The 22,727-nt window shown below is 46.2% G+C and overlaps 1 protein-coding gene across 1 annotated transcript in view; it reads left to right on the top strand.

The window, feature by feature from the left end:
• The window catches only part of LOC139399509 (H(+)/Cl(-) exchange transporter 7-like), a 30,366-nt gene that overhangs the window by 5,507 nt on the left and 2,132 nt on the right, over positions 1-22,727 (top strand). Inside the window, exons 2-11 of the mRNA XM_071144902.1 lie at positions 8,478-8,619; positions 8,975-9,068; positions 10,316-10,488; positions 15,890-15,941; positions 16,122-16,249; positions 19,715-19,800; positions 21,003-21,135; positions 21,299-21,358; positions 21,639-21,815; positions 22,416-22,496. Of these exons, the coding sequence (XP_071001003.1) occupies positions 8,506-8,619; positions 8,975-9,068; positions 10,316-10,488; positions 15,890-15,941; positions 16,122-16,249; positions 19,715-19,800; positions 21,003-21,135; positions 21,299-21,358; positions 21,639-21,815; positions 22,416-22,496 (1,098 nt within the window). The 5' untranslated portion in view covers positions 8,478-8,505. The remainder of the gene's footprint in view (positions 1-8,477; positions 8,620-8,974; positions 9,069-10,315; positions 10,489-15,889; positions 15,942-16,121; positions 16,250-19,714; positions 19,801-21,002; positions 21,136-21,298; positions 21,359-21,638; positions 21,816-22,415; positions 22,497-22,727) is intronic.

Genomic DNA, 22,727 nt, shown 5'->3' with positions numbered 1-22,727 from the left:
TTAGACAGGTGTTGGTATGTCGTGTTAGTGGTTAGACAGCTGTTGTATATAGTGGTAGTGTTAGACAGGTGTTGTATATAGTGGTAGTGTTAGACAGGTGTGGTAGTGTTAGACAGGTGTTGTGTATAGTGGTAGTGTTAGACAGGTGTTGTGTATATAGTGGTAGTGTTAGACAGGTGTTGTGTATATAGTGGTAGTGCTAGACAGGTGTTGTGTATATAGTGGTAGTGTTAGACAGGTGTTGTATATAGTGGTAGTGTTAGACAGGTGTTGTGTATATAGTGGTAGTGTTAGACAGGTGTTGTATATAGTGGTAGTGTTAGACAAGTGTTGTATATAGTGGTAGTGTTAGACAGGTGTTGTATATAGTGGTAGTGTTAGACAGGTGTTGTATATAGTGGTAGTGTTAGACAGGGGTTGTATATAGTGGTAGTGTTAGACAGGTGTTGTATATAGTGGTAGTGTTAGACAGGTGTTGTATATAGTGGTAGTGTTAGACAGGTGTTGTATATAGTGGTAGTGTTAGACAGGTGTTGTATATAGTGGTAGTGTTAGACAGGTGTTGTGTATATAGTGGTAGTGTTAGACAGGTGTTGTGTATATAGTGGTAGTGTTAGACAGGTGTTGTATATAGTGGTAGTGTTAGACAGGTGTTGTATATAGTGGTAGTGTTAGGGTGTTGTATATAGTGGTAGTGTTAGACAGGTGTTGTGTATAGTGGTAGTGTTAGACAGTTGTTGTGTATAGTGGTAGTGTTAGACAGGTGTTGTATATAGTGGTAGTGTTAGACAGGTGTTGTATATAGTGGTAGTGTTAGACAGGTGTTGTATATAGTGGTAGTGTTAGACAGGTGTTGTGTATATAGTGGTAGTGTTAGACAGGTGTTGTATATAGTGGTAGTGTTAGACAGGTGTTGTATATAGTGGTAGTGTTAGACAGGTGTTGTATATAGTGGTAGTGTTAGACAGGTGTTGTATGTAGTGGTAGTGTTAGACAGGTGTGGTGGTAGTGTTAGACAGGTGTTGTGTATATAGTGGTAGTGTTAGACAGGTGTTGTATATAGTGGTAGTGTTAGACAGGTGTTGTATATAGTGGTAGTGTTAGACAGGTGTTGTATGTAGTGGTAGTGTTAGACAGGTGTGGTAGTGTTAGACAGGTGTTGTGTATATAGTGGTAGTGTTAGACAGGTGTTGTATATAGTGGTAGTGTTAGACAGGTGTTGTATATAGTGGTAGTGTTAGACAGGTGTTGTATATAGTGGTAGTGTTAGACAGGTGTTGTATATAGTGGTAGTGTTAGACAGGTGTTGTATATAGTGGTAGTGTTAGACAGGTGTTGTATATAGTGGTAGTGTTAGACAGGTGTTGTATATAGTGGTAGTGTTAGACAGGTGTGGTAGTGTTAGACAGGTGTGGTAGTGTTAGACAGGTGTTGTATATAGTGGTAGTGTTAGACAGGTGTTGTATATAGTGGTAGTGTTAGACAGGTGTTGTATATAGTGGTAGTGTTAGACAGGTGTTGTGTATATAGTGGTAGTGTTAGACAGGTGTTGTATATAGTGGTAGTGTTAGACAAGTGTTGTATATAGTGGTAGTGTTAGACAGGTGTTGTATATAGTGGTAGTGTTAGACAGGTGTGGTAGTGTTAGACAGGTGTTGTATATAGTGGTAGTGTTAGACAGGTGTTGTATATAGTGGTAGTGTTAGACAGTGGTAGTGTTAGACAGGTGTTGTGTATATAGTGGTAGTGTTAGACAGGTGTTGTGTATATAGTGGTAGTGTTAGACAGGTGTTGTATATAGTGGTAGTGTTAGACAGGTGTTGTATATAGTGGTAGTGTTAGACAGGTGTTGTATACAGTGGTAGTGTTAGACAGGTGTTGTGTATATAGTGGTAGTGTTAGACAGGTGTGATAGTGTTAGACAGGTGTTGTGTATATAGTGGTAGTGTTAGACAGGTGTTGTATATAGTGGTAGTGTTAGACAGGTGTTGTATATAGTGGTAGTGTTAGACAGGTGTTGTGTATATAGTGGTAGTGTTAGACAGGTGTTGTATATAGTGGTAGTGTTAGACAGGTGTTGTATATAGTGGTAGTGTTAGACAGGTGTTGTATATAGTGGTAGTGTTAGACAGGTGTTGTATATAGTGGTAGTGTTAGACAGGTGTTGTGTATATAGTGGTAGTGTTAGACAGGTGTTGTGTATATAGTGGTAGTGTTAGACAGGTGTTGTATATAGTGGTAGTGTTAGACAGGTGTTGTATATAGTGGTAGTGTTAGACAGGTGTTGTATGTAGTGGTAGTGTTAGACAGGTGTGGTAGTGTTAGACAGGTGTTGTGTATATAGTGGTAGTGTTAGACAGGTGTTGTATATAGTGGTAGTGTTAGACAGGTGTTGTGTATATAGTGGTAGTGTTAGACAGGTGTTGTGTATATAGTGGTAGTGTTAGACAGGTGTTGTATATAGTGGTAGTGTTAGACAGGTGTTGTATATAGTGGTAGTGTTAGACAGGTGTTGTATATAGTGGTAGTGTTAGACAGGTGTTGTATATAGTGGTAGTGTTAGACAGGTGTTGTATAGAGTGGTAGTGTTAGACAGGTGTTGTATATAGTGGTAGTGTTAGACAGGTGTGGTAGTGTTAGACAGGTGTTGTATATAGTGGTAGTGTTAGACAGGTGTTGTATACAGTGGTAGTGTTAGACAGGTGTTGTGTATATAGTGGTAGTGTTAGACAGGTGTTGTGTATATAGTGGTAGTGTTAGACAGGTGTTGTATATAGTGGTAGTGTTAGACAGGTGTTGTGTATATAGTGGTAGTGTTAGACAGGTGTGGTAGTGCTAGACAGGTGTTGTATATAGTGGTAGTGTTAGACAGGTGTTGTATATAGTGGTAGTGTTAGACAGGTGTTGTATATAGTGGTAGTGTGAGACAGGTGTTGTTTATATAGTGGTAGTGTTAGACAGGTGTGGTATGTCGTGTTAGTTTAGACAGCTGTTGTATATAGTGGTACTGTTAGACAGGTGTTGTATATAGTGGTAGTGTTAGACAGGTGTGGTAGTGTTAGACAGGTGTTGTGTATAGTGGTAGTGTTAGACAGGTGTTGTGTATATAGTGGTAGTGTTAGACAGGTGTTGTGTATATAGTGGTAGTGCTAGACAGGTGTTGTGTATATAGTGGTAGTGTTAGACAGGTGTTGTATATAGTGGTAGTGTTAGACAGGTGTTGTGTATATAGTGGTAGTGTTAGACAGGTGTTGTATATAGTGGTAGTGTTAGACAAGTGTTGTATATAGTGGTAGTGTTAGACAGGTGTTGTATATAGTGGTAGTGTTAGACAGGTGTTGTATATAGTGGTAGTGTTAGACAGGTGTTGTATATAGTGGTAGTGTTAGACAGGTGTTGTATATAGTGGTAGTGTTAGACAGGTGTTGTATATAGTGGTAGTGTTAGACAGGTGTTGTGTATAGTGGTAGTGTTAGACAGGTGTTGTGTATAGTGGTAGTGTTAGACAGGTGTTGTATATAGTGGTAGTGTTAGACAGGTGTTGTATACAGTGGTAGTGTTAGACAGGTGTTGTGTATATAGTTGTAGTGTTAGACAGGTGTTGTGTATATAGTGGTAGTGTTAGACAGGTGTTGTATATAGTGGTAGTGTTAGACAGGTGTTGTGTATATAGTGGTAGTGTTAGACAGGTGTGGTAGTGCTAGACAGGTGTTGTATATAGTGGTAGTGTTAGACAGGTGTTGTATATAGTGGTAGTGTTAGACAGGTGTTGTATATAGTGGTAGTGTGAGACAGGTGTTGTTTATATAGTGGTAGTGTTAGACAGGTGTGGTATGTCGTGTTAGTTTAGACAGCTGTTGTATATAGTGGTACTGTTAGACAGGTGTTGTATATAGTGGTAGTGTTAGACAGGTGTGGTAGTGTTAGACAGGTGTTGTGTATAGTGGTAGTGTTAGACAGGTGTTGTGTATATAGTGGTAGTGTTAGACAGGTGTTGTGTATATAGTGGTAGTGCTAGACAGGTGTTGTGTATATAGTGGTAGTGTTAGACAGGTGTTGTATATAGTGGTAGTGTTAGACAGGTGTTGTGTATATAGTGGTAGTGTTAGACAGGTGTTGTATATAGTGGTAGTGTTAGACAAGTGTTGTATATAGTGGTAGTGTTAGACAGGTGTTGTATATAGTGGTAGTGTTAGACAGGTGTTGTATATAGTGGTAGTGTTAGACAGGTGTTGTATATAGTGGTAGTGTTAGACAGGTGTTGTATATAGTGGTAGTGTTAGACAGGTGTTGTATATAGTGGTAGTGTTAGACAGGTGTGGTAGTGTTAGACAGGTGTTGTATATAGTGGCAGTGTTAGACAGGTGTTGTGTATATAGTGGTAGTGTTAGACAGGTGTTGTGTATATAGTGGTAGTGTTAGACAGGTGTTGTATATAGTGGTAGTGTTAGACAGGTGTTGTATATAGTGGTAGTGTTAGACAGGTGTTGTGTATAGTGGTAGTGTTAGACAGGTGTTGTGTATAGTGGTAGTGTTAGACAGGTGTTGTATATAGTGGTAGTGTTAGACAGGTGTTGTATACAGTGGTAGTGTTAGACAGGTGTTGTGTATATAGTGGTAGTGTTAGACAGGTGTTGTGTATATAGTGGTAGTGTTAGACAGGTGTTGTATATAGTGGTAGTGTTAGACAGGTGTTGTATATAGTGGTAGTGTTAGACAGGTGTTGTATACAGTGGTAGTGTTAGACAGGTGTTGTGTATATAGTGGTAGTGTTAGACAGGTGTTGTGTATATAGTGGTAGTGTTAGACAGGTGTTGTGTATATAGTGGTAGTGTTAGACAGGTGTGATAGTGTTAGACAGGTGTTGTGTATATAGTGGTAGTGTTAGACAGGTGTTGTATATAGTGGTAGTGTTAGACAGGTGTTGTATATAGTGGTAGTGTTAGACAGGTGTTGTGTATATAGTAGTAGTGTTAGACAGGTGTTGTATATAGTGGTAGTGTTAGACAGGTGTTGTATATAGTGGTAGTGTTAGACAGGTGTTGTGTATAGTGGTAGTGTTAGACAGGTGTTGTATATAGTGGTAGTGTTAGACAGGTGTTGTGTATAGTGGTAGTGTTAGACAGGTGTTATATATAGTGGTAGTGTTAGACAGGTGTTGTGTGTATATAGTGGTAGTTTTAGACAGGTGTTGTGTATAGTGGTAGTGTTAGACAGGTGTTGTATATAGTGGTAGTGTTAGACAGGTGTTGTATATAGTGGTAGTGTTAGACAGGTGTTGTATATAGTGGTAGTGTTAGACAGGTGTGGTAGTGTTAGACAGGTGTTGTGTATATAGTGGTAGTGTTAGACAGGTGTTGTATATAGTGGTAGTGTTAGACAGGTGTTGTATATAGTGGTAGTGTTAGACAGGTGTTGTATATAGTGGTAGTGTTAGACAGGTGTTGTATATAGTGGTAGTGTTAGACAGGTGTTGTATATAGTGGTAGTGTTAGACAGGTGTTGTATATAGTGGTAGTGTTAGACAGGTGTTGTATATAGTGGTAGTGTTAGACAGGTGTTGTATATAGTGGTAGTGTTAGACAGGTGTGGTAGTGTTAGACAGGTGTTGTATATAGTGGTAGTGTTAGACAGGTGTTGTATACAGTGGTAGTGTTAGACAGGTGTTGTGTATATAGTGGTAGTGTTAGACAGGTGTTGTGTATATAGTGGTAGTGTTAGACAGGTGTTGTATATAGTGGTAGTGTTAGACAGGTGTTGTATATAGTGGTAGTGTTAGACAGGTGTTGTATACAGTGGTAGTGTTAGACAGGTGTTGTGTATATAGTGTAGTGTTAGACAGGTGTTGTGTATATAGTGGTAGTGTTAGACAGGTGTTGTATATAGTGGTAGTGTTAGACAGGTGTTGTATATAGTGGTAGTGTTAGACAGGTGTTGTATATAGTGGTAGTGTTAGACAGGTGTTGTATATAGTGGTAGTGTTAGACAGGTGTTGTGTATATAGTGGTAGTGTTAGACAGGTGTTGTATATAGTGGTAGTGTTAGACAGGTGTTGTATATAGTGGTAGTGTTAGACAGGTGTTGTATATAGTGGTAGTGTTAGACAGGTGTTGTATATAGTGGTAGTGTTAGACAGGTGTTGTATATAGTGGTAGTGTTAGACAGGTGTTGTATACAGTGGTAGTGTTAGACAGGTGTTGTGTATATAGTAGTAGTGTTAGACAGGTGTTGTATATAGTGGTAGTGTTAGACAGGTGTTGTATATAGTGGTAGTGTTAGACAGGTGTTGTATATAGTGGTAGTGTTAGACAGGTGTTGTATATAGTGGTAGTGTTAGACAGGTGTTGTGTATAGTGGTAGTGTTAGACAGGTGTTATATATAGTGGTAGTGTTAGACAGGTGTTGTGTGTATATAGTGGTAGTGTTAGACAGGTGTTGTGTATAGTGGTAGTGTTAGACAGGTGTTGTATATAGTGGTAGTGTTAGACAGGTGTTGTATATAGTGGTAGTGTTAGACAGGTGTTGTATATAGTGGTAGTGTTAGACAGGTGTGGTAGTGTTAGACAGGTGTTGTGTATATAGTGGTAGTGTTAGACAGGTGTTGTATATAGTGGTAGTGTTAGACAGGTGTTGTATATAGTGGTAGTGTTAGACAGGTGTTGTATATAGTGGTAGTGTTAGACAGGTGTTGTATATAGTGGTAGTGTTAGACAGGTGTTGTATATAGTGGTAGTGTTAGACAGGTGTGGTAGTGTTAGACAGGTGTTGTATATAGTGGTAGTGTTAGACAGGTGTTGTATACAGTGGTAGTGTTAGACAGGTGTTGTGTATACAGTGGTAGTGTTAGACAGGTGTTGTGTATATAGTGGTAGTGTTAGACAGGTGTTGTGTATATAGTGGTAGTGTTAGACAGGTGTGATAGTGTTAGACAGGTGTTGTGTATATAGTGGTAGTGTTAGACAGGTGTTGTATATAGTGGTAGTGTTAGACAGGTGTTGTATATAGTGGTAGTGTTAGACAGGTGTTGTATATAGTGGTAGTGTTAGACAGGTGTTGTATATAGTGGTAGTGTTAGACAGGTGTTGTGTATATAGTGGTAGTGTTAGACAGGTGTTGTGTATATAGTGGTAGTGTTAGACAGGTGTTGTATATAGTGGTAGTGTTAGACAGGTGTTGTATATAGTGGTAGTGTTAGACAGGTGTTGTATATAGTGGTAGTGTTAGACAGGTGTTGTGTGTATATAGTGGTAGTGTTAGACAGGTGTTGTGTATAGTGGTAGTGTTAGACAGGTGTTGTATATAGTGGTAGTGTTAGACAGGTGTTGTATATAGTGGTAGTGTTAGACAGGTGTTGTATATAGTGGTAGTGTTAGACAGGTGTTGTATATAGTGGTAGTGTTAGACAGGTGTGGTAGTGTTAGACAGGTGTTGTGTGTATATAGTGGTAGTGTTAGACAGGTGTGTGTATATAGTGGTAGTGTTAGACAGGTGTTGTGTGTATATAGTGGTAGTGTTAGACAGGTGTTGTGTATATAGTGGTAGTGTTAGACAGGTGTTGTATATAGTGGTAGTGTTAGACAGGTGTTGTATATAGTGGTAGTGTTAGACAGGTGTTGTATATAGTGGTAGTGTTAGACAGGTGTTGTATATAGTGGTAGTGTTAGACAGGTGTTGTATATAGTGGTAGTGTTAGACAGGTGTTGTATATAGTGGTAGTGTTAGACAGGTGTTGTATATAGTGGTAGTGTTAGACAGGTGTTGTATATAGTGGTAGTGTTAGACAGGTGTTGTATATAGTGGTAGTGTTAGACAGGTGTTGTATATAGTGGTAGTGTTAGACAGGTGTGGTAGTTTTAGACAGGTGTTGTATATAGTGGTAGTGTGAGACAGGTGTTGTATATAGTGGTAGTGTTAGACAGGTGTGGTAGTGTTAGACAGGTGTTGTATATAGTGGTAGTGTGAGACAGGTGTTGTATATAGTGGTAGTGTTAGACAGGTGTTGTATATAGTGGTAGTGTTAGACAGCTGTTGTATATAGTGGTAGTGTTAGACAGGTGTTGTATATAGTGGTAGTGTGAGACAGGTGTTGTTTATATAGTGGTAGTGTTAGACAGGTGTGGTATGTCGTGTTAGTTTAGACAGGTGTTGTATATAGTGGTAGTGTTAGACAGGTGGGGTAGTGTTAGACAGCTGTTGTATATAGTGGTAGTGTTAGACAGGTGTGCTGCCCAGGTGACTGTTGTCAGGTACAGGTGACAGGTAAGCTATCTGAGAACACATCTCCTCTCCTTACTTTTATACCTGCAGCACTGTGGGATATAAATAGACATCGCGTCACTCCTGCTTCAGACATGTGAGAGGGGACTTCACTTGAAAGGCATTTGAGTTTCTTCCTTGTTTTAGTTTCTTGACTTTTCCACCCTTCTGCTCGTAAACTATGGTGCCATTCTGAAATGTGTGTGTGTATGTGTTCTCAGGTACGTCCACCGGCCCTGTCTCCAGGTGATGGAGGCCATGCTAGTCGCCGCGGTAACGGCCACGGTGTCGTTCGCCATGATCTATTTCTCTAATGACTGTCAGCCTCTCGGACCTGACCAGTCAGAGGACTACCCTCTACAGGTACACGCACACACACACACACACACACACACACACACACACACACACACACACACACACACACGCGCAATTGTGGAGACACAATTAAGTCCCTTTCAAAGCACTATTTTCCTTAACCCTCACCCTAGCTCCTCCCCCTAGCTCCTAGCCCCTCCCCCTAGCCCCTATCCCTAATTCTAACTTTAACCCTAAACCCCCTAGAAATAGCGTTTGACCTTGTGGGGGGGACTAATAAAATGTCCCCAGTTGGCCACATTTTTGTTTGTTTACTTTTCTTGTGGGAACTTCTGGTCCCCACAAGTGTAGTTAAACGCATCCAAACACACCCCCACTCACTCACATGCTCTGCCTCCAGTTGTTCTGCGCGGATGGAGAGTATAACTCCATGGCAACGGCCTTCTTCAACACACCCGAGAGGAGCGTCCGCAGTCTCTTCCACAACCCACCAGGTAGACTGTTTGTGTGCCTGGTCGATTCACCAGATCACTGTTTTTATGGTGCACTGTGTCTCTGCGATGTGATAGTGCCCCCTAGTGTTGAACTAGCAGACTGCTTCACCACAATGCTCCCTTCAGATGTCTGTTTACACTACACTACACTATTCAGTTGGAAAGTTATCTGTTTTAATTATTATGAATGTACAAAGTTTGCAATGAACACATTTTTGTATTTCTCTCTCTCTCTCTCTCTCTCTCTCTCTCTCTCTCTCTCTCTCTCTCTCTCTCTCTCTCTCTCTCTCTCTCTCTCTCTCTCTCTCTCTCTCTCTCTCTCTCTCTCTCTCCCTCTCTCTCTCTCTCTCTCTCTCTCTCTCTCTCGGTATCTCTCTCACTCTCTCTCACTCTCTCCCTCTCTCTCTCTCTCTCTCTCTCTCTCTCTCTCTCTCTCTCTCTCTCTCTCGGTCTCTCTCTTTCTCTCTTTCTCTCTCGGTCTCTCTCTCTCTCTCTCGGTATCTCTCTCTCTCTCTCTCTCTCTCTCTCTCTCTCTCTCGGTATCTCTCTCTCTCTCTCTCTCTCTCTCTCGGTATCTCTCTCTCTCTCTCTCGGTATCTCTCTCTCTCTCTCTCGGTATCTCTCTCTCTCTCTCTCTCGGTATCTCTCTCTCTCTCTCTCTCTCTCTCTCTCTCTCTCTCTCTCTGTCTCTCTCTCTCTCTCTCTCTCTCTCTCTCTCCCTCTCTCTCTCTCTCTCTCTCTCTCTCTCTCTCTCTCGGTATCTCTCTCTCTCTCTCTCTCTCTCTCTCTCTCTCTCTCGGTATCTCTCTCACTCTCTCTCACTCTCTCCCTCTCACTCTCTCTCACTCTCTCCCTCTCTCTCTCTCTCTCTCTCTCTCTCTCTCTCTCTCTCTCTCTCTCGGTATCTCTCTCTCTCTCTCTCTCTCTCTCTCTCTCTCTCTCTCTCTGTCTCTCTCTCTCTCTCTCTCTCTCTCTCTCTCTCCTCTCTCTCTCTCTCTCTCTCTCTCTCTCTCTCTCGGTATCTCTCTCTCTCTCTCTCTCTCTCTCTCTCTCTCTCTCGGTCTCTCTCTCACTCTCTCTCACTCTCTCCCTCTCACTCTCTCTCACTCTCTCCCTCTCTCTCTCTCTCTCTCTCTCTCTCTCTCTCTCTCTCTCTCTCTCTCTCTCTCTCTCTCGGTATCTCTCTCTCTCTCTCTCTCTCTCTCTCTGTCTCTCGGTCTCTCTCTCTTTCTTTCTTCTTCTTCCAGGTTCCTACAACCCTCTGACTCTAAGTCTGTTTACGTTGACCTATTTCTTCCTGGCCTGTTGGACCTATGGCCTGACTGTCTCAGCTGGAGTCTTCATCCCATCTCTGCTCATAGGAGCAGCCTGGGGAAGACTGTTTGGGATACTGCTGGCTGCTATCACGCCCAACGGATCGGTGAGGGGGCTTTATGGCCCTCATTATGGGGGTTATATGGCCATCATTATGGGGGTTATATGGGGGTTATATGACCATCATTATGGGGGTTATATGACCATCATTATGGGGGTTATATGACCATCATTATGGGGGTTATATGGCCATCATTATGGGGGTTATATGACCATCATTATGGGGGTTATATGGCCATCATTATGGGGGTTATATGACCATCATTGTAGGGGTTATATGACCATCATTATGGGGGTTATATGGCCATCAATATGGGGGTTATATGGCCATCATTGTGGGGGTTGTATGGTCATCATTATGGGGGTTACATGGCCATCATTATGGGGGTTATATGGTCATCATTATGGGGGTTATATGGCCATCATTATGGGGGTTATATGACCATCATTATGGGGGTTATATGGCCATCATTATGGGGGTTATATGGCCATCATTATGGGGGTTATATGACCATCATTATGGGGGTTATATGGCCATCATTGTGGGGGTTATATGACCATTATTATGGGGGTTATATGGCCATCATTGTGGGGGTTGTATGGTCATCATTATGGGGGTTACATGGCCATCATTATGGGGGTTATATGGTCATCATTATGGGGGTTATATGGCCATCATTATGGGGGTTATATGACCATCATTATGGGGGTTATATGGCCATCATTATGGGGGTTATATGGCCATCATTATGGGGGTTATATGACCATCATTATGGGGGTTATATGGCCATCATTGTGGGGGTTATATGACCATTATTATGGGGGTTATATGGCCATCATTATGGGGGTTATATGGCCATCATTATGGGGGTTATATGGCCATCATTATGGGGGTTATATGGCCATCATTATGGGGGTTATATGACCATCATTATGGGGGTTATATGGCCATCATTATGGGGGTTATATGGCCATCATTGTGGGGGTTATATGACCATTATTATGGGGGTTATATGGCCATCATTATGGGGGTTATATGGCCATCATTGTGGGGGTTATATGACCATTATTATGGGGGTTATATGGCCATCATTATGGGGGTTATATGGCCATCATTATGGGGGTTATATGACCATCATTATGGGGGTTATATGACCATCATTATGGGGGTTATATGGCCATCATTATGGGGGTTATATGGCCATCATTATGGGGGTTATATGACCATCATTATGGGGGTTATATGGCCATCATTATGGGGGTTATATGGCCATCATTATGGGGGTTATATGGCCATCATTATGGGGGTTATATGGACATCATTGTGGGGGTTATATGGGGGTTATATGGCCATCATTATGGGGGTTATATGGCCATCATTATGGGGGTTATATGGGGGTTATATGGCCATCATTATGGGGGTTATATGGACATCATTATGGGGGTTATATGGGGGTTATATGGACATCATTGTGGGGGTTATATGGGGGTTATATGGCCATCATTATGGGGGTTATATGGCCATCATTATGGGGGTTATATGGGGGTTATATGGCCATCATTATGGGGTCTATATGGACATCATTATGGGGGTTATATGGGGGTTATATGGCCATCATTATGGGGGTTATATGGCCATCATTGTGGGGGTTGTATGGTCATCATTATGGGGGTTATATGGCCATCATTATGGGGGTTATATGGTCATCATTATGGGGGTTATATGGCCATCATTATGGGGGTTATATGGCCATCATTATGGGGGTTATATGGCCATCATTATGGGGGTTATATGACCATCATTATGGGGGTTATATGGCCATCATTATGGGGGTTATATGGCCATCATTGTGGGGGTTATATGGGGGTTATATGGCCATCATTATGGGGGTTATATGGCCATCATTTTGGGGGTTATATGGGGGTTATATGGCCATCATTATGGGGGTTATATGGACATCATTATGGGGGTTATATGGGGGTTATATGGACATCATTGTGGGGGTTATATGACATCATTGTGGGGGTTATATGGACATCATTGTGGGGGTTATATGACATCATTCTCCCCGTTGTGCCACACTGTTGAGACTCTTTGTATGGCACGCTGAAATCTCCCAGTCAATTAATGCCAACACAATGACAGGTCTATCCCAATACAGTAGTACACATTACTCTGGTCTGAACCCCGTAGTGCTCTCTGGTCTGAACCCCGTAGTGCTCTCTGGTTTGAACCCTGTAGTCCTCTCTGGTCTGAACCCATTAGTGCTCTCTGGTTTGAACCCCTTAGTCCTCTCTGGTTTGAACCCCTTAGTCCTCTCTGGTTTGAACCCTGTAGTGCTCTCTGGTCTGAACCCTGTAGTCCTCTCTGGTTTGAACCCCCTTAGTCCTCTCTGGTTTGAACCCTGTAGTCCTCTCTGGTTTGAACCCTGTAGTGCTCTCTGGTTTGAACCCTGTAGTCCTCTCTGGTTTGAACCCCCTTAGTCCTCTCTGGTGTGAACCCCGTAGTCCTCTCTGGTTTGAACCCTGTAGTCCTCTCTGGTTTACACCCCGTAGTGCTCTCTGGTCTGAACCCTGTAGTGCTCTCTGGTTTGAACCCTGTAGTGCTCTCTGGTCTGAACCCTGTAGTACTCTCTGGTTTGAACCCTGTAGTGCTCTCTGGTTTGAACCCTGTAGTGCTCTCTGGTTTGAACCCCCTTAGTCCTCTCTGGTTTGAACCCCCTTAGTGCTCTCTGGTCTGAACCCCGTAGTCCTCTCTGGTTTGAACCCTGTAGTGCTCTCTGGTTTGAACCCTGTAGTGCTCTCTGGTTTGAACCCCCTTAGTCCTCTCTGGTTTGAACCCCCTTAGTGCTCTCTGGTCTGAACCCCGTAGTCCTCTCTGGTTTGAACCCCCTTAGTCCTCTCTGGTTTGAACCCCCTTAGTGCTCTCTGGTCTGAACCCCGTAGTCCTCTCTGGTTTGAACCCTGTAGTGCTCTCTGGTCTGAACCCCGTAGTGCTCTCTGGTCTGAACCCCGTAGTGCTCTCTGGTCTGAACCCCGTAGTGCTCTCTGGTTTGAACCCCGTAGTACTCTCTGGTTTGAACCCTGTAGTGCTCTCTGGTCTGAACCCCGTAGTGCTCTCTGGTCTGGACCCCAAGGTGCCCTCTGGTCTGAACCCCGTAGTCCTCTCTGGTCTGGACCCTGTAGTGCGCTCTGGTCTGGACCCCAAGGTGCCCTCTGGTCTGAACCCCGTAGTCCTCTCTGGTCTGAACCCTGTAGTCCTCTCTGGTTTGAACCCTGTAGTGTTCTCTGGTTTGAACCCCATAGTGCTCTCTGGTTTGAACCCTGTAGTCCTCTCTGGTCTGAACCCTGTAGTCCTCTCTGGTGTGAACCCCGTAGTGCTCTCTGGTCTGAACCCCAAGGTGCTCTCTGGTTTGAACCCTGTAGTGCTCTCTGGTGTGAACCCTGTAGTGCTCTCTGGTCTGAACCCTGTAGTGCTCTCTGGTCTGAACCCTGTAGTGCTCTCTGGTCTGAACCCTGTAGTGCTCTCTGGTTTGAACCCTGTAGTCCTCTCTGGTCTGAACCCCATAGTCCTCTCTGGTTTGAACCCTGTAGTGCTCTCTGGTTTGAACCCTGTAGTCCTCTCTGGTCTGGACCCCGTAGTGCTCTCTGGTTTGAACCCCGTAGTGCTCTCTGGTCTGAACCCCGTGGTGCTCTCTGGTCTGAACCCCGTAGTGCTCTCTGGTCTGAACCCCGTAGTGCTCTCTGGTCTGAACCCCGTAGTCCTCTCTGGTCTGAACCCCGTAGTGCTCTCTGGTCTGAACCCCGTAGTGCTCTCTGGTGTGAACCCCGTGGTGCTCTCTGGTTTGAACCCTGTAGTCCTCTCTGGTTTGAACCCTGTAGTCCTCTCTGGTCTGAACCCCGTAGTCCTCTCTGGTGTGAACCCCTTAGTCCTCTCTGGTTTGAACCCTGTGGTGCTCTCTGGTTTGAACCCTGTAGTGCTCTCTGGTCTGAACCCCGTAGTGCTCTCTGGTCTGGACCCCAAGGTGCCCTCTGGTCTGAACCCCGTAGTCCTCTCTGGTCTGGACCCTGTAGTGCGCTCTGGTCTGGACCCCAAGGTGCCCTCTGGTCTGAACCCCGTAGTCCTCTCTGGTCTGAACCCTGTAGTCCTCTCTGGTTTGAACCCTGTAGTGTTCTCTGGTTTGAACCCCATAGTGCTCTCTGGTTTGAACCCTGTAGTCCTCTCTGGTCTGAACCCTGTAGTCCTCTCTGGTGTGAACCCCGTAGTGCTCTCTGGTCTGAACCCCAAGGTGCTCTCTGGTTTGAACCCTGTAGTGCTCTCTGGTGTGAACCCTGTAGTGCTCTCTGGTTTGAACCCCGTAGTGCTCTCTGGTCTGAACCCTGTAGTGCTCTCTGGTCTGAACCCTGTAGTGCTCTCTGGTTTGAACCCTGTAGTGCTCTCTGGTTTGAACCCTGTAGTCCTCTCTGGTCTGGACCCCGTAGTGCTCTCTGGTTTGAACCCTGTAGTCCTCTCTGGTCTGGACCCCGTAGTGCTCTCTGGTTTGAACCCCGTAGTGCTCTCTGGTCTGAACCCCGTGGTGCTCTCTGGTTTGAACCCCGTAGTGCTCTCTGGTCTGAACCCTGTAGTGCTCTCTGGTCTGAACCCTGTAGTGCTCTCTGGTTTGAACCCTGTAGTCCTCTCTGGTCTGGACCCCGTAGTGCTCTCTGGTCTGAACCCCATAGTCCTCTCTGGTTTGAACCCTGTAGTGCTCTCTGGTTTGAACCCTGTAGTCCTCTCTGGTCTGGACCCCGTAGTGCTCTCTGGTTTGAACCCCGTAGTGCTCTCTGGTCTGAACCCCGTGGTGCTCTCTGGTCTGAACCCCGTAGTGCTCTCTGGTCTGAACCCCGTAGTGCTCTCTGGTCTGAACCCTGTAGTGCTCTCTGGTCTGAACCCTGTAGTCCTCTCTGGTTTGAACCCTGTAGTCCTCTCTGGTCTGAACCCCGTAGTCCTCTCTGGTGTGAACCCCTTAGTCCTCTCTGGTTTGAACCCTGTGGTGCTCTCTGGTTTGAACCCTGTAGTCCTCTCTGGTCTGAACCCCGTAGTCCTCTCTGGTCTGAACCCTGTAGTGCTCTCTGGTCTGAACCCCATAGTCCTCTCTGGTTTGAACCCTGTAGTGCTCTCTGGTCTGAACCCTGTAGTGCTCTCTGGTCTGAACCCCGTAGTGCTCTCTGGTTTGAACCCTGTAGTCCTCTCTGGTCTGAACCCTGTAGTGCTCTCTGGTTTGAACCCCGTAGTGCTCTCTGGTGTGAACCCCGTGGTGCTCTCTGGTCTGAACCCCGTAGTGCTCTCTGTGAATGCTTGGTGGGGGCCTGCTGCTCTTCAACAGCTGCTTTGACAAACACAGACATAGCATCGTACACTGGCCAGATTGGTGTCAATAATGTTTGTGTGTCGCTCTCTTTCTCAGGTTTGGGCCGTTCCAGGGAAGTATGCTTTAATGGGAGCTGCAGCACAACTGGGTGAGTGTCATTCCTGGGGTCCTTCCTCTGGTGTAGAGATGTCACACTGACTGTTTACCTGATAGGAATGAGTAATGTAATGTCTCGTCCTCTCCTCTAGGGGGCATAGTGAGGATTACTCTCACGACTGTATATACTGTATTAATAATAAGTCATGTAATGTCTCGTCCTCTCCTCTAGGGGGCATCGTGAGGATGACTCTCAGTTTAACAGTCATCATGGTGGAAGCAACAGGAAACGTGACGTACGGTCTCCCCATCATGTTGGTGCTGCTGACGGCCAAGATAGTAGGGGACTACTTTGTGGAGGTGAGTCTTGAGGCACATATAATATATACTATACTGACTTAATGAGGCCATCCGTAGTGGACCAAAAACCAGGCTCCCCCGTCACTGTCTTGGCCTGAAGACATGTTACCACTGTTCAATTCATAGACGCAACTGTCGATGCAAGGAGTGACCATCCACAGATATCAACATGATCGTATGTAGAGAATGGGGGTGGCAGGTAGCCTAGTGGTTAGAGTGTAGAGGTGGCAGGGTAGCCTAGTGGTTAGAGTGTAGAGGCGGCAGGGTAGCCTAGTGGTTAGAGCGTTGGACTAGTAACCGGAAGGTTGCAAGTTCAAATCCCCGAGCTGACAAGGTACAAATCTGTCGTTCTGCCCCTGAACAGGCAGTTAACCCACTGTTCCTGGGCCGTCATTGAAAATAAGAATTTGTTCTTAACTGAATTGCCTGGTAAAATAAAGATAAAAAAATGTACAATGTTATGTTCACAGATATTAGACGACTGTAGCTTATCCTTTGGTTCTGAATTGGGTTACAACAGTTAAATTAATATCAGCTCATGGTGTTTTCTAGAACAATCAATAAGTATTTATTATTGGTCTATAAATCCCAGAATGGATGTAGCGACTGTGGATTTACGTTAACGGCAATATCCTGTCAATGAAGAGGGTTGAAGGGTGGGGCCAAACTCCTCCGTTGTCTTGGTGACGTAGCTACCAATCCTGTCAATGAAGAGGGTTGAAGGGTGGGGCCAAACTCCTCCGTTGTCTTGGTGACGTAGCTACCAATCCTGTCAATGAAGAGGGTTGAAGGGTGGGGCCAAACTCCTCCGTTGTCTTGGTGACGTAGCTACCAATCCTGTCAATGAAGAGGGTTGAAGGGTGGGGCCAAACTCCTTCGTTGTCTTGGTGACGTAGCTACCGATCCTGTCAATGAAGAGGGTTGAAGGGTGGGGCCAAACTCCTCCGTTGTCTTGGTGACGTAGCTACCAATCCTGTCAATGAAGAGGGTTGAAGGGTGGGGCCAAACTCCTCCGTTGTCTTGGTGACGTAGCTACCAATCCTGTCAATGAAGAGGGTTGAAGGGTGGGGCCAAACTCCTCCGTTGTCTTGGTGACGTAGCTACCACGTAGTAGCAGCCTGAAGCTCTCCATGCACACGCACTGAGACTGTGAGAGACTGTGAGAGACTGTGAGAGACTGTGAGAGACTGTGGGAGACTGTGGGACAGTGCCCTGCCCACTGAGACTGTGGGAGACTGTGTGACAGTGCCCTGCCCACTGAGACTGTGTGACAGTGCCCTGCCCACTGAGACTGTGGGAGACTATGGGACAGTGCCCTGCCCACTGAGACTGTGGGAGACTGTGGGACAGTGCCCTGCCCACTGAGACTGTGGGAGACTGTGTGACAGTGCCCTGCCCACTGAGACTGTGGGAGACTGTGGGACAGTGCCCTGCCCACTGAGACTGTGGGAGACTGTGTGACAGTGCCCTGCCCACTGAGACTGTGGGAGACTATGGGACAGTGCCCTGCCCACTGAGACTGTGGGAGACTGTGGGAGACTGTGGGACAGTGCCCTGCCCACTGAGACTGTGGGAGACTGTGGGACAGTGCCCTGCCCACTGAGACTGTGAGACTGTGTGACAGTGCCCTGCCCACTGAGACTGTGGGAGACTGTGGGACAGTGCCCTGCCCACTGAGACTGTGGGAGACTGTGTGACAGTGCCCTGCCCACTGAGACTGTGTGACAGTGCCCTGCCCACTGAGACTGTGGGAGACTATGGGACAGTGCCCTGCCCACTGAGACTGTGGGAGACTGTGGGACAGTGCCCTGCCCACTGAGACTGTGGGAGACTGTGTGACAGTGCCCTGCCCACTGAGACTGTGGGAGACTGTGGGACAGTGCCCTGCCCACTGAGACTGTGGGAGACTGTGTGACAGTGCCCTGCCCACTGAGACTGTGGGAGACTATGGGACAGTGCCCTGCCCACTGAGACTGTGGGAGACTGTGGGAGACTGTGGGACAGTGCCCTGCCCACTGAGACTGTGGGAGACTGTGGGACAGTGCCCTGCCCACTGAGACTGTGAGACTGTGTGACAGTGCCCTGCCCACTGAGACTGTGGGAGACTGTGGGACAGTGCCCTGCCCACTGAGACTGTGGGAGACTGTGGGACAGTGCCCTGCCCACTGAGACTGTGTGACAGTGCCCTGCCCACTGAGACTGTGGGAGACTGTGGGACAGTGCCCTGCCCACTGAGACTGTGGGAGACTGTGTGACAGTGCCCTGCCCACTGAGACTGTGGGAGACTGTGGGACAGTGCCCTGCCCACTGAGACTGTGGGAGACTGTGGGACAGTGCCCTGCCCACTGAGACTGTGGGACAGTGCCCTGCCCACTGAGACTGTGGGAGACTGTGGGACAGTGCCCTGCCCACTGAGACTGTGAGACTGTGTGACAGTGCCCTGCCCACTGAGACTGTGTGAGAGTGAAGTGTTGCATCTCATCTCAGTATCTGTGGTGTTGCTCGTGGCAACGGAAGTCTCAGTTGAATGTTTGTCGTTCTGAGGTTCAGTCTGTGTAGTAATCCATCTGGTTGTTCTGAGGTTCAGTCTGTGTAGTAATCCATCTGGTTGTGTCTCAGGGTCGTTCTGAGGTTCAGTCTGTGTAGTAATCCATCTGGTTGTTCTGAGGTTCAGTCTGTGTAGTAATCCATCTGGTTGTTCCTCAGGGTCGTTCTGAGGTTCAGTCTGTGTAGTAATCCATCTGGTTGTTCCTCAGGGTCGTTCTGAGGTTCAGTCTGTGTAGTAATCCATCTGGTTGTTCCTCAGGGTCGTTCTGAGGTTCAGTCTGTGTAGTAATCCATCTGGTTGTTCTGAGGTTCAGTCTGTGTAGTAATCCATCTGGTTGTTCCTCAGGGTCGTTCTGAGGTTCAGTCTGTGTAGTAATCCATCTGGTTGTTCCTCAGGGTCGTTCTGAGGTTCAGTCTGTGTAGTAATCCATCTGGTTGTTCCTCAGGGTCGTTCTGAGGTTCAGTCTGTGTAGTAATCCATCTGGTTGTTCCTCAGGGTCGTTCTGAGGTTCAGTCTGTGTAGTAATCCATCTGGTTGTTCTGAGGTTCAGTCTGTGTAGTAATCCATCTGGTTGTTCTGAGGTTCAGTCTGTGTAGTAATCCATCTGGTTGTTCTGAGGTTCAGTCTGTGTAGTAATCCATCTGGTTGTTCCTCAGGGTCGTTCTGAGGTTCAGTCTGTGTAGTAATCCATCTGGTTGTTCCTCAGGGTCGTTCTGAGGTTCAGTCTGTGTAGTAATCCATCTGGTTGTTCTGAGGTTCAGTCTGTGTAGTAATCCATCTGGTTGTTCTGAGGTTCAGTCTGTGTAGTAATCCATCTGGTTGTTCTGAGGTTCAGTCTGTGTAGTAATCCATCTGGTTGTTCCTCAGGGTCGTTCTGAGGTTCAGTCTGTGTAGTAATCCATCTGGTTGTTCCTCAGGGTCTGTATGACATCCACATCAAGCTGCAGAGTGTTCCCTTCCTGCACTTGGAGGCCCCTGCCACCTCCCACTGGCTAACAGCCAGGTAAGCCACTCTCTCATTGGCCGACTGCTGAGTAAGCCCTTCTCCTTACTGACCGATTAGCCCGTTACCCATTGGCTTAACTACCAGTTGACCCTCTGACCTCACTACTCTCCTTTTTCTCTCTCTCTAAATCTCCCCCTCTCTCTCTCTAAATCTCCCCCTCTCTCTCTCTAAATCTCCCCCTCTCTCTCTCTAAATCTCCCCCTCTCTCTCTCTAAATCTCCCCCTCTCTCTCTAAATCTCCCCCTCTCTCTCTAAATCTCCCCCTCTCTCTCTAAATCTCCCCCTCTCTCTCTCTAAATCTCCCCCTCTCTCTCTCTAAATCTCCCCCTCTCTCTCTCTAAATCTCCCCCTCTCTCTCTCTAAATCTCCCCCTCTCTCTCTCTAAATCTCCCCCTCTCTCTCTCTAAATCTCCCCCTCTCTCTCTCTAAATCTCCCCCTCTCTCTCTAAATCTCCCCCTCTCTCTCTAAATCTCCCCCTCTCTCTCTAAATCTCCCCCTCTCTCTCTCTAAATCTCCCCCTCTCTCTCTAAATCTCCCCCTCTCTCTCTAAATCTCCCCCTCTCTCTCTCTAAATCTCCCCCTCTCTCTCTCTAAATCTCCCCCTCTCTCTCTAAATCTCCCCCTCTCTCTCTCTAAATCTCCCCCTCTCTCTCTCTAAATCTCCCCATCTCTCTCTAAATCTCCCCCTCTCTCTCTCTCTAAATCTCCCCCTCTCTCTCTCTAAATCTCCCCCTCTCTCTCTCTAAATCTCCCCCTCTCTCTCTCTATATCTCCCCCTCTCTCTCTAAATCTCCCCCTCTCTCTCTCTAAATCTCCCCCTCTCTCTCTCTAAATCTCCCCCTCTCTCTCTCTAAATCTCCCCCTCTCTCTCTAAATCTCCCCCTCTCTCTCTCTAAATCTCCCCCTCTCTCTCTCTAAATCTCCCCATCTCTCTCTAAATCTCCCCCCTCTCTCTCTAAATCTCCCCCCTCTCTCTCTCTAAATCTCCCCCCTCTCTCTCTCTAAATCTCCCCCCTCTCTCTCTCTAAATCTCCCCCCCCTCTCTCTCCAAATCTCCCCCTCTCTCTCTAAATCTCCCCCTCTCTCTCTCTCTAAATCCCCCCCCCCCCTCTCTCTCTAAATCTCCCCCTCTCTCTCTAAATCTCCCCCTCCATCTCTCTCTCCATCTGGCCCCCCCTCCATCCTTCCTCTCTCTCAGGGAGGTGATGGGTGCCCCAGTCACCTGTTTTAACCGTATAGAAAAGGTTGGCACCATCGTGGACGTCCTTAGCAACACCTCCACCAATCACAACGGCTTCCCTGTCGTCGTGCCGGTCGCCGCTAGCGACGATGTATGGAAAGCTCCGCCCGAAGGCCATTCATTTCTTATAGTTGGGCTTGACTTCTAATTGGCTGAGAAAGTTGATAATCTCTGAACAGTCTATGACTCCTCCTTCTTTCATTCATCCCTGCTTTCTGTCTTCTCTTTCACTCATCCCTTCATCCTCTCCTCAGCTGGGGAAGATCTGTGGACTCATCCTTCGTTCTCAGCTCATTGTTCTGCTCAAACACAAGGTGAGAGAAGCTGTAGGTGTCTGTCTGTCTGTCCTGTCTGTCTGTCCTGTCTATCTGTCTGTCCTGTCGATCTGTCTGTCCTGTCTCTGTATTAATCTCTCACATTCTCTCCCTCCCGGTCTCTCTCTCTCTCTCTCTCTCTCTCTGTCTCTCTCTCTCTCTCTGTCTCTCTCTCTCCCTTTCTCTCTGTCTCTCTCTCTCTCTCTCTCTCTCTCTCTCCCTTTCTCTCTGTCTCTCTCTCTCTCTCTCTCTCTCTCTCTCTCTCTCTCTCTCTGTCCAGGTGTTTGTAGAGCTGGCTCGGTCCAGGTTGACCCAGAGGAAGCTACAGCTGAAGGACTTTAGGGATGCCTACCCTCGCTTCCCCCCCATCCAGAGTATCCACGTCTCCCAGGATGAGAGGGAGTGCATGATGGACCTGACAGAGTTCATGAACCCTACACCCTACACCGTACCACAGGTATATACTGTGCCTTCGGAAAGGACCCCTTGATGAATTCCACATGTTGTTGTTACACACATTTACACACAATACCCCATAATGACAAAGTGAAAACTACAATGTTATCTCCTATCACAGCCATTAAACTCTGTCAGTTAGGTTAGTATTGTGGAGTAACTACAATGTTGTTGATCCATCCTCCGTGTTCTCCTATCACAGCCATTAAACGCTGTAACTGTTTTAAAGTCACCATTGAACTCATGGTGAAATCCCCGAGCGGTTTCCTTCCTCTCCGGCAACTGAGTTAGGAAGGATTCCTGTGTATTTGTAGTGATTTCGGTTTATTGATACACCATCCAAAGTGTAATTAATAACTTCACCATGTTCAAAGGGATATTCACTGTCTGCTTTTTAAATGTTGACCCATCTAGGGGTTGTGGAGTAACACATTTAGAAAGTAACCTACCAACCCTGTCGACCAATAGGAGCCATTTGTGAGGCAGTGGAAAACCTCCCTGGTCTTTATGGTTGAATCTGTGTTTGTAATTCACTGAGGGACCTTACAGGGACCACACACGCAGAGTACACCCCCCCCTCTCTCTCTCTCTCCCCCAACAGGAGACGTCTCTTCCTCGTGTGTTTAAGTTGTTCAGAGCTCTGGGTCTCAGGCACCTGGTCGTAGTGGACAGCGAGAACAGGGTGAGTTACTGTGTGTGTGTGTACACCTACGGTACTGCGTGTGTGTGTGTGAGTGTGTGTGTGGAATGGAATATTTCCAAAGGGTTCTAAAAATCCATAATTTCTTGTTCTCCCCCCCCCCCCTCCCCCCTCACCGATTTGTTTTGTGGTTCTTCATAATTGAAGACTGTACACCTACAGTACTGTGTGTGTGTGTGTGTGTGTGTGTGTGTGTGTGTGTGTGTACACCTA

This window comes from Oncorhynchus clarkii, unplaced genomic scaffold (assembly GCF_045791955.1).
Source record: "Oncorhynchus clarkii lewisi isolate Uvic-CL-2024 unplaced genomic scaffold, UVic_Ocla_1.0 unplaced_contig_2161_pilon_pilon, whole genome shotgun sequence".
In the NCBI taxonomy this organism is placed as follows: domain Eukaryota; kingdom Metazoa; phylum Chordata; class Actinopteri; order Salmoniformes; family Salmonidae; genus Oncorhynchus; species Oncorhynchus clarkii.
The sequence above is the reverse complement of the archived record's forward strand: the minus strand, read 5'-3'. Positions and strand labels throughout refer to the sequence as shown.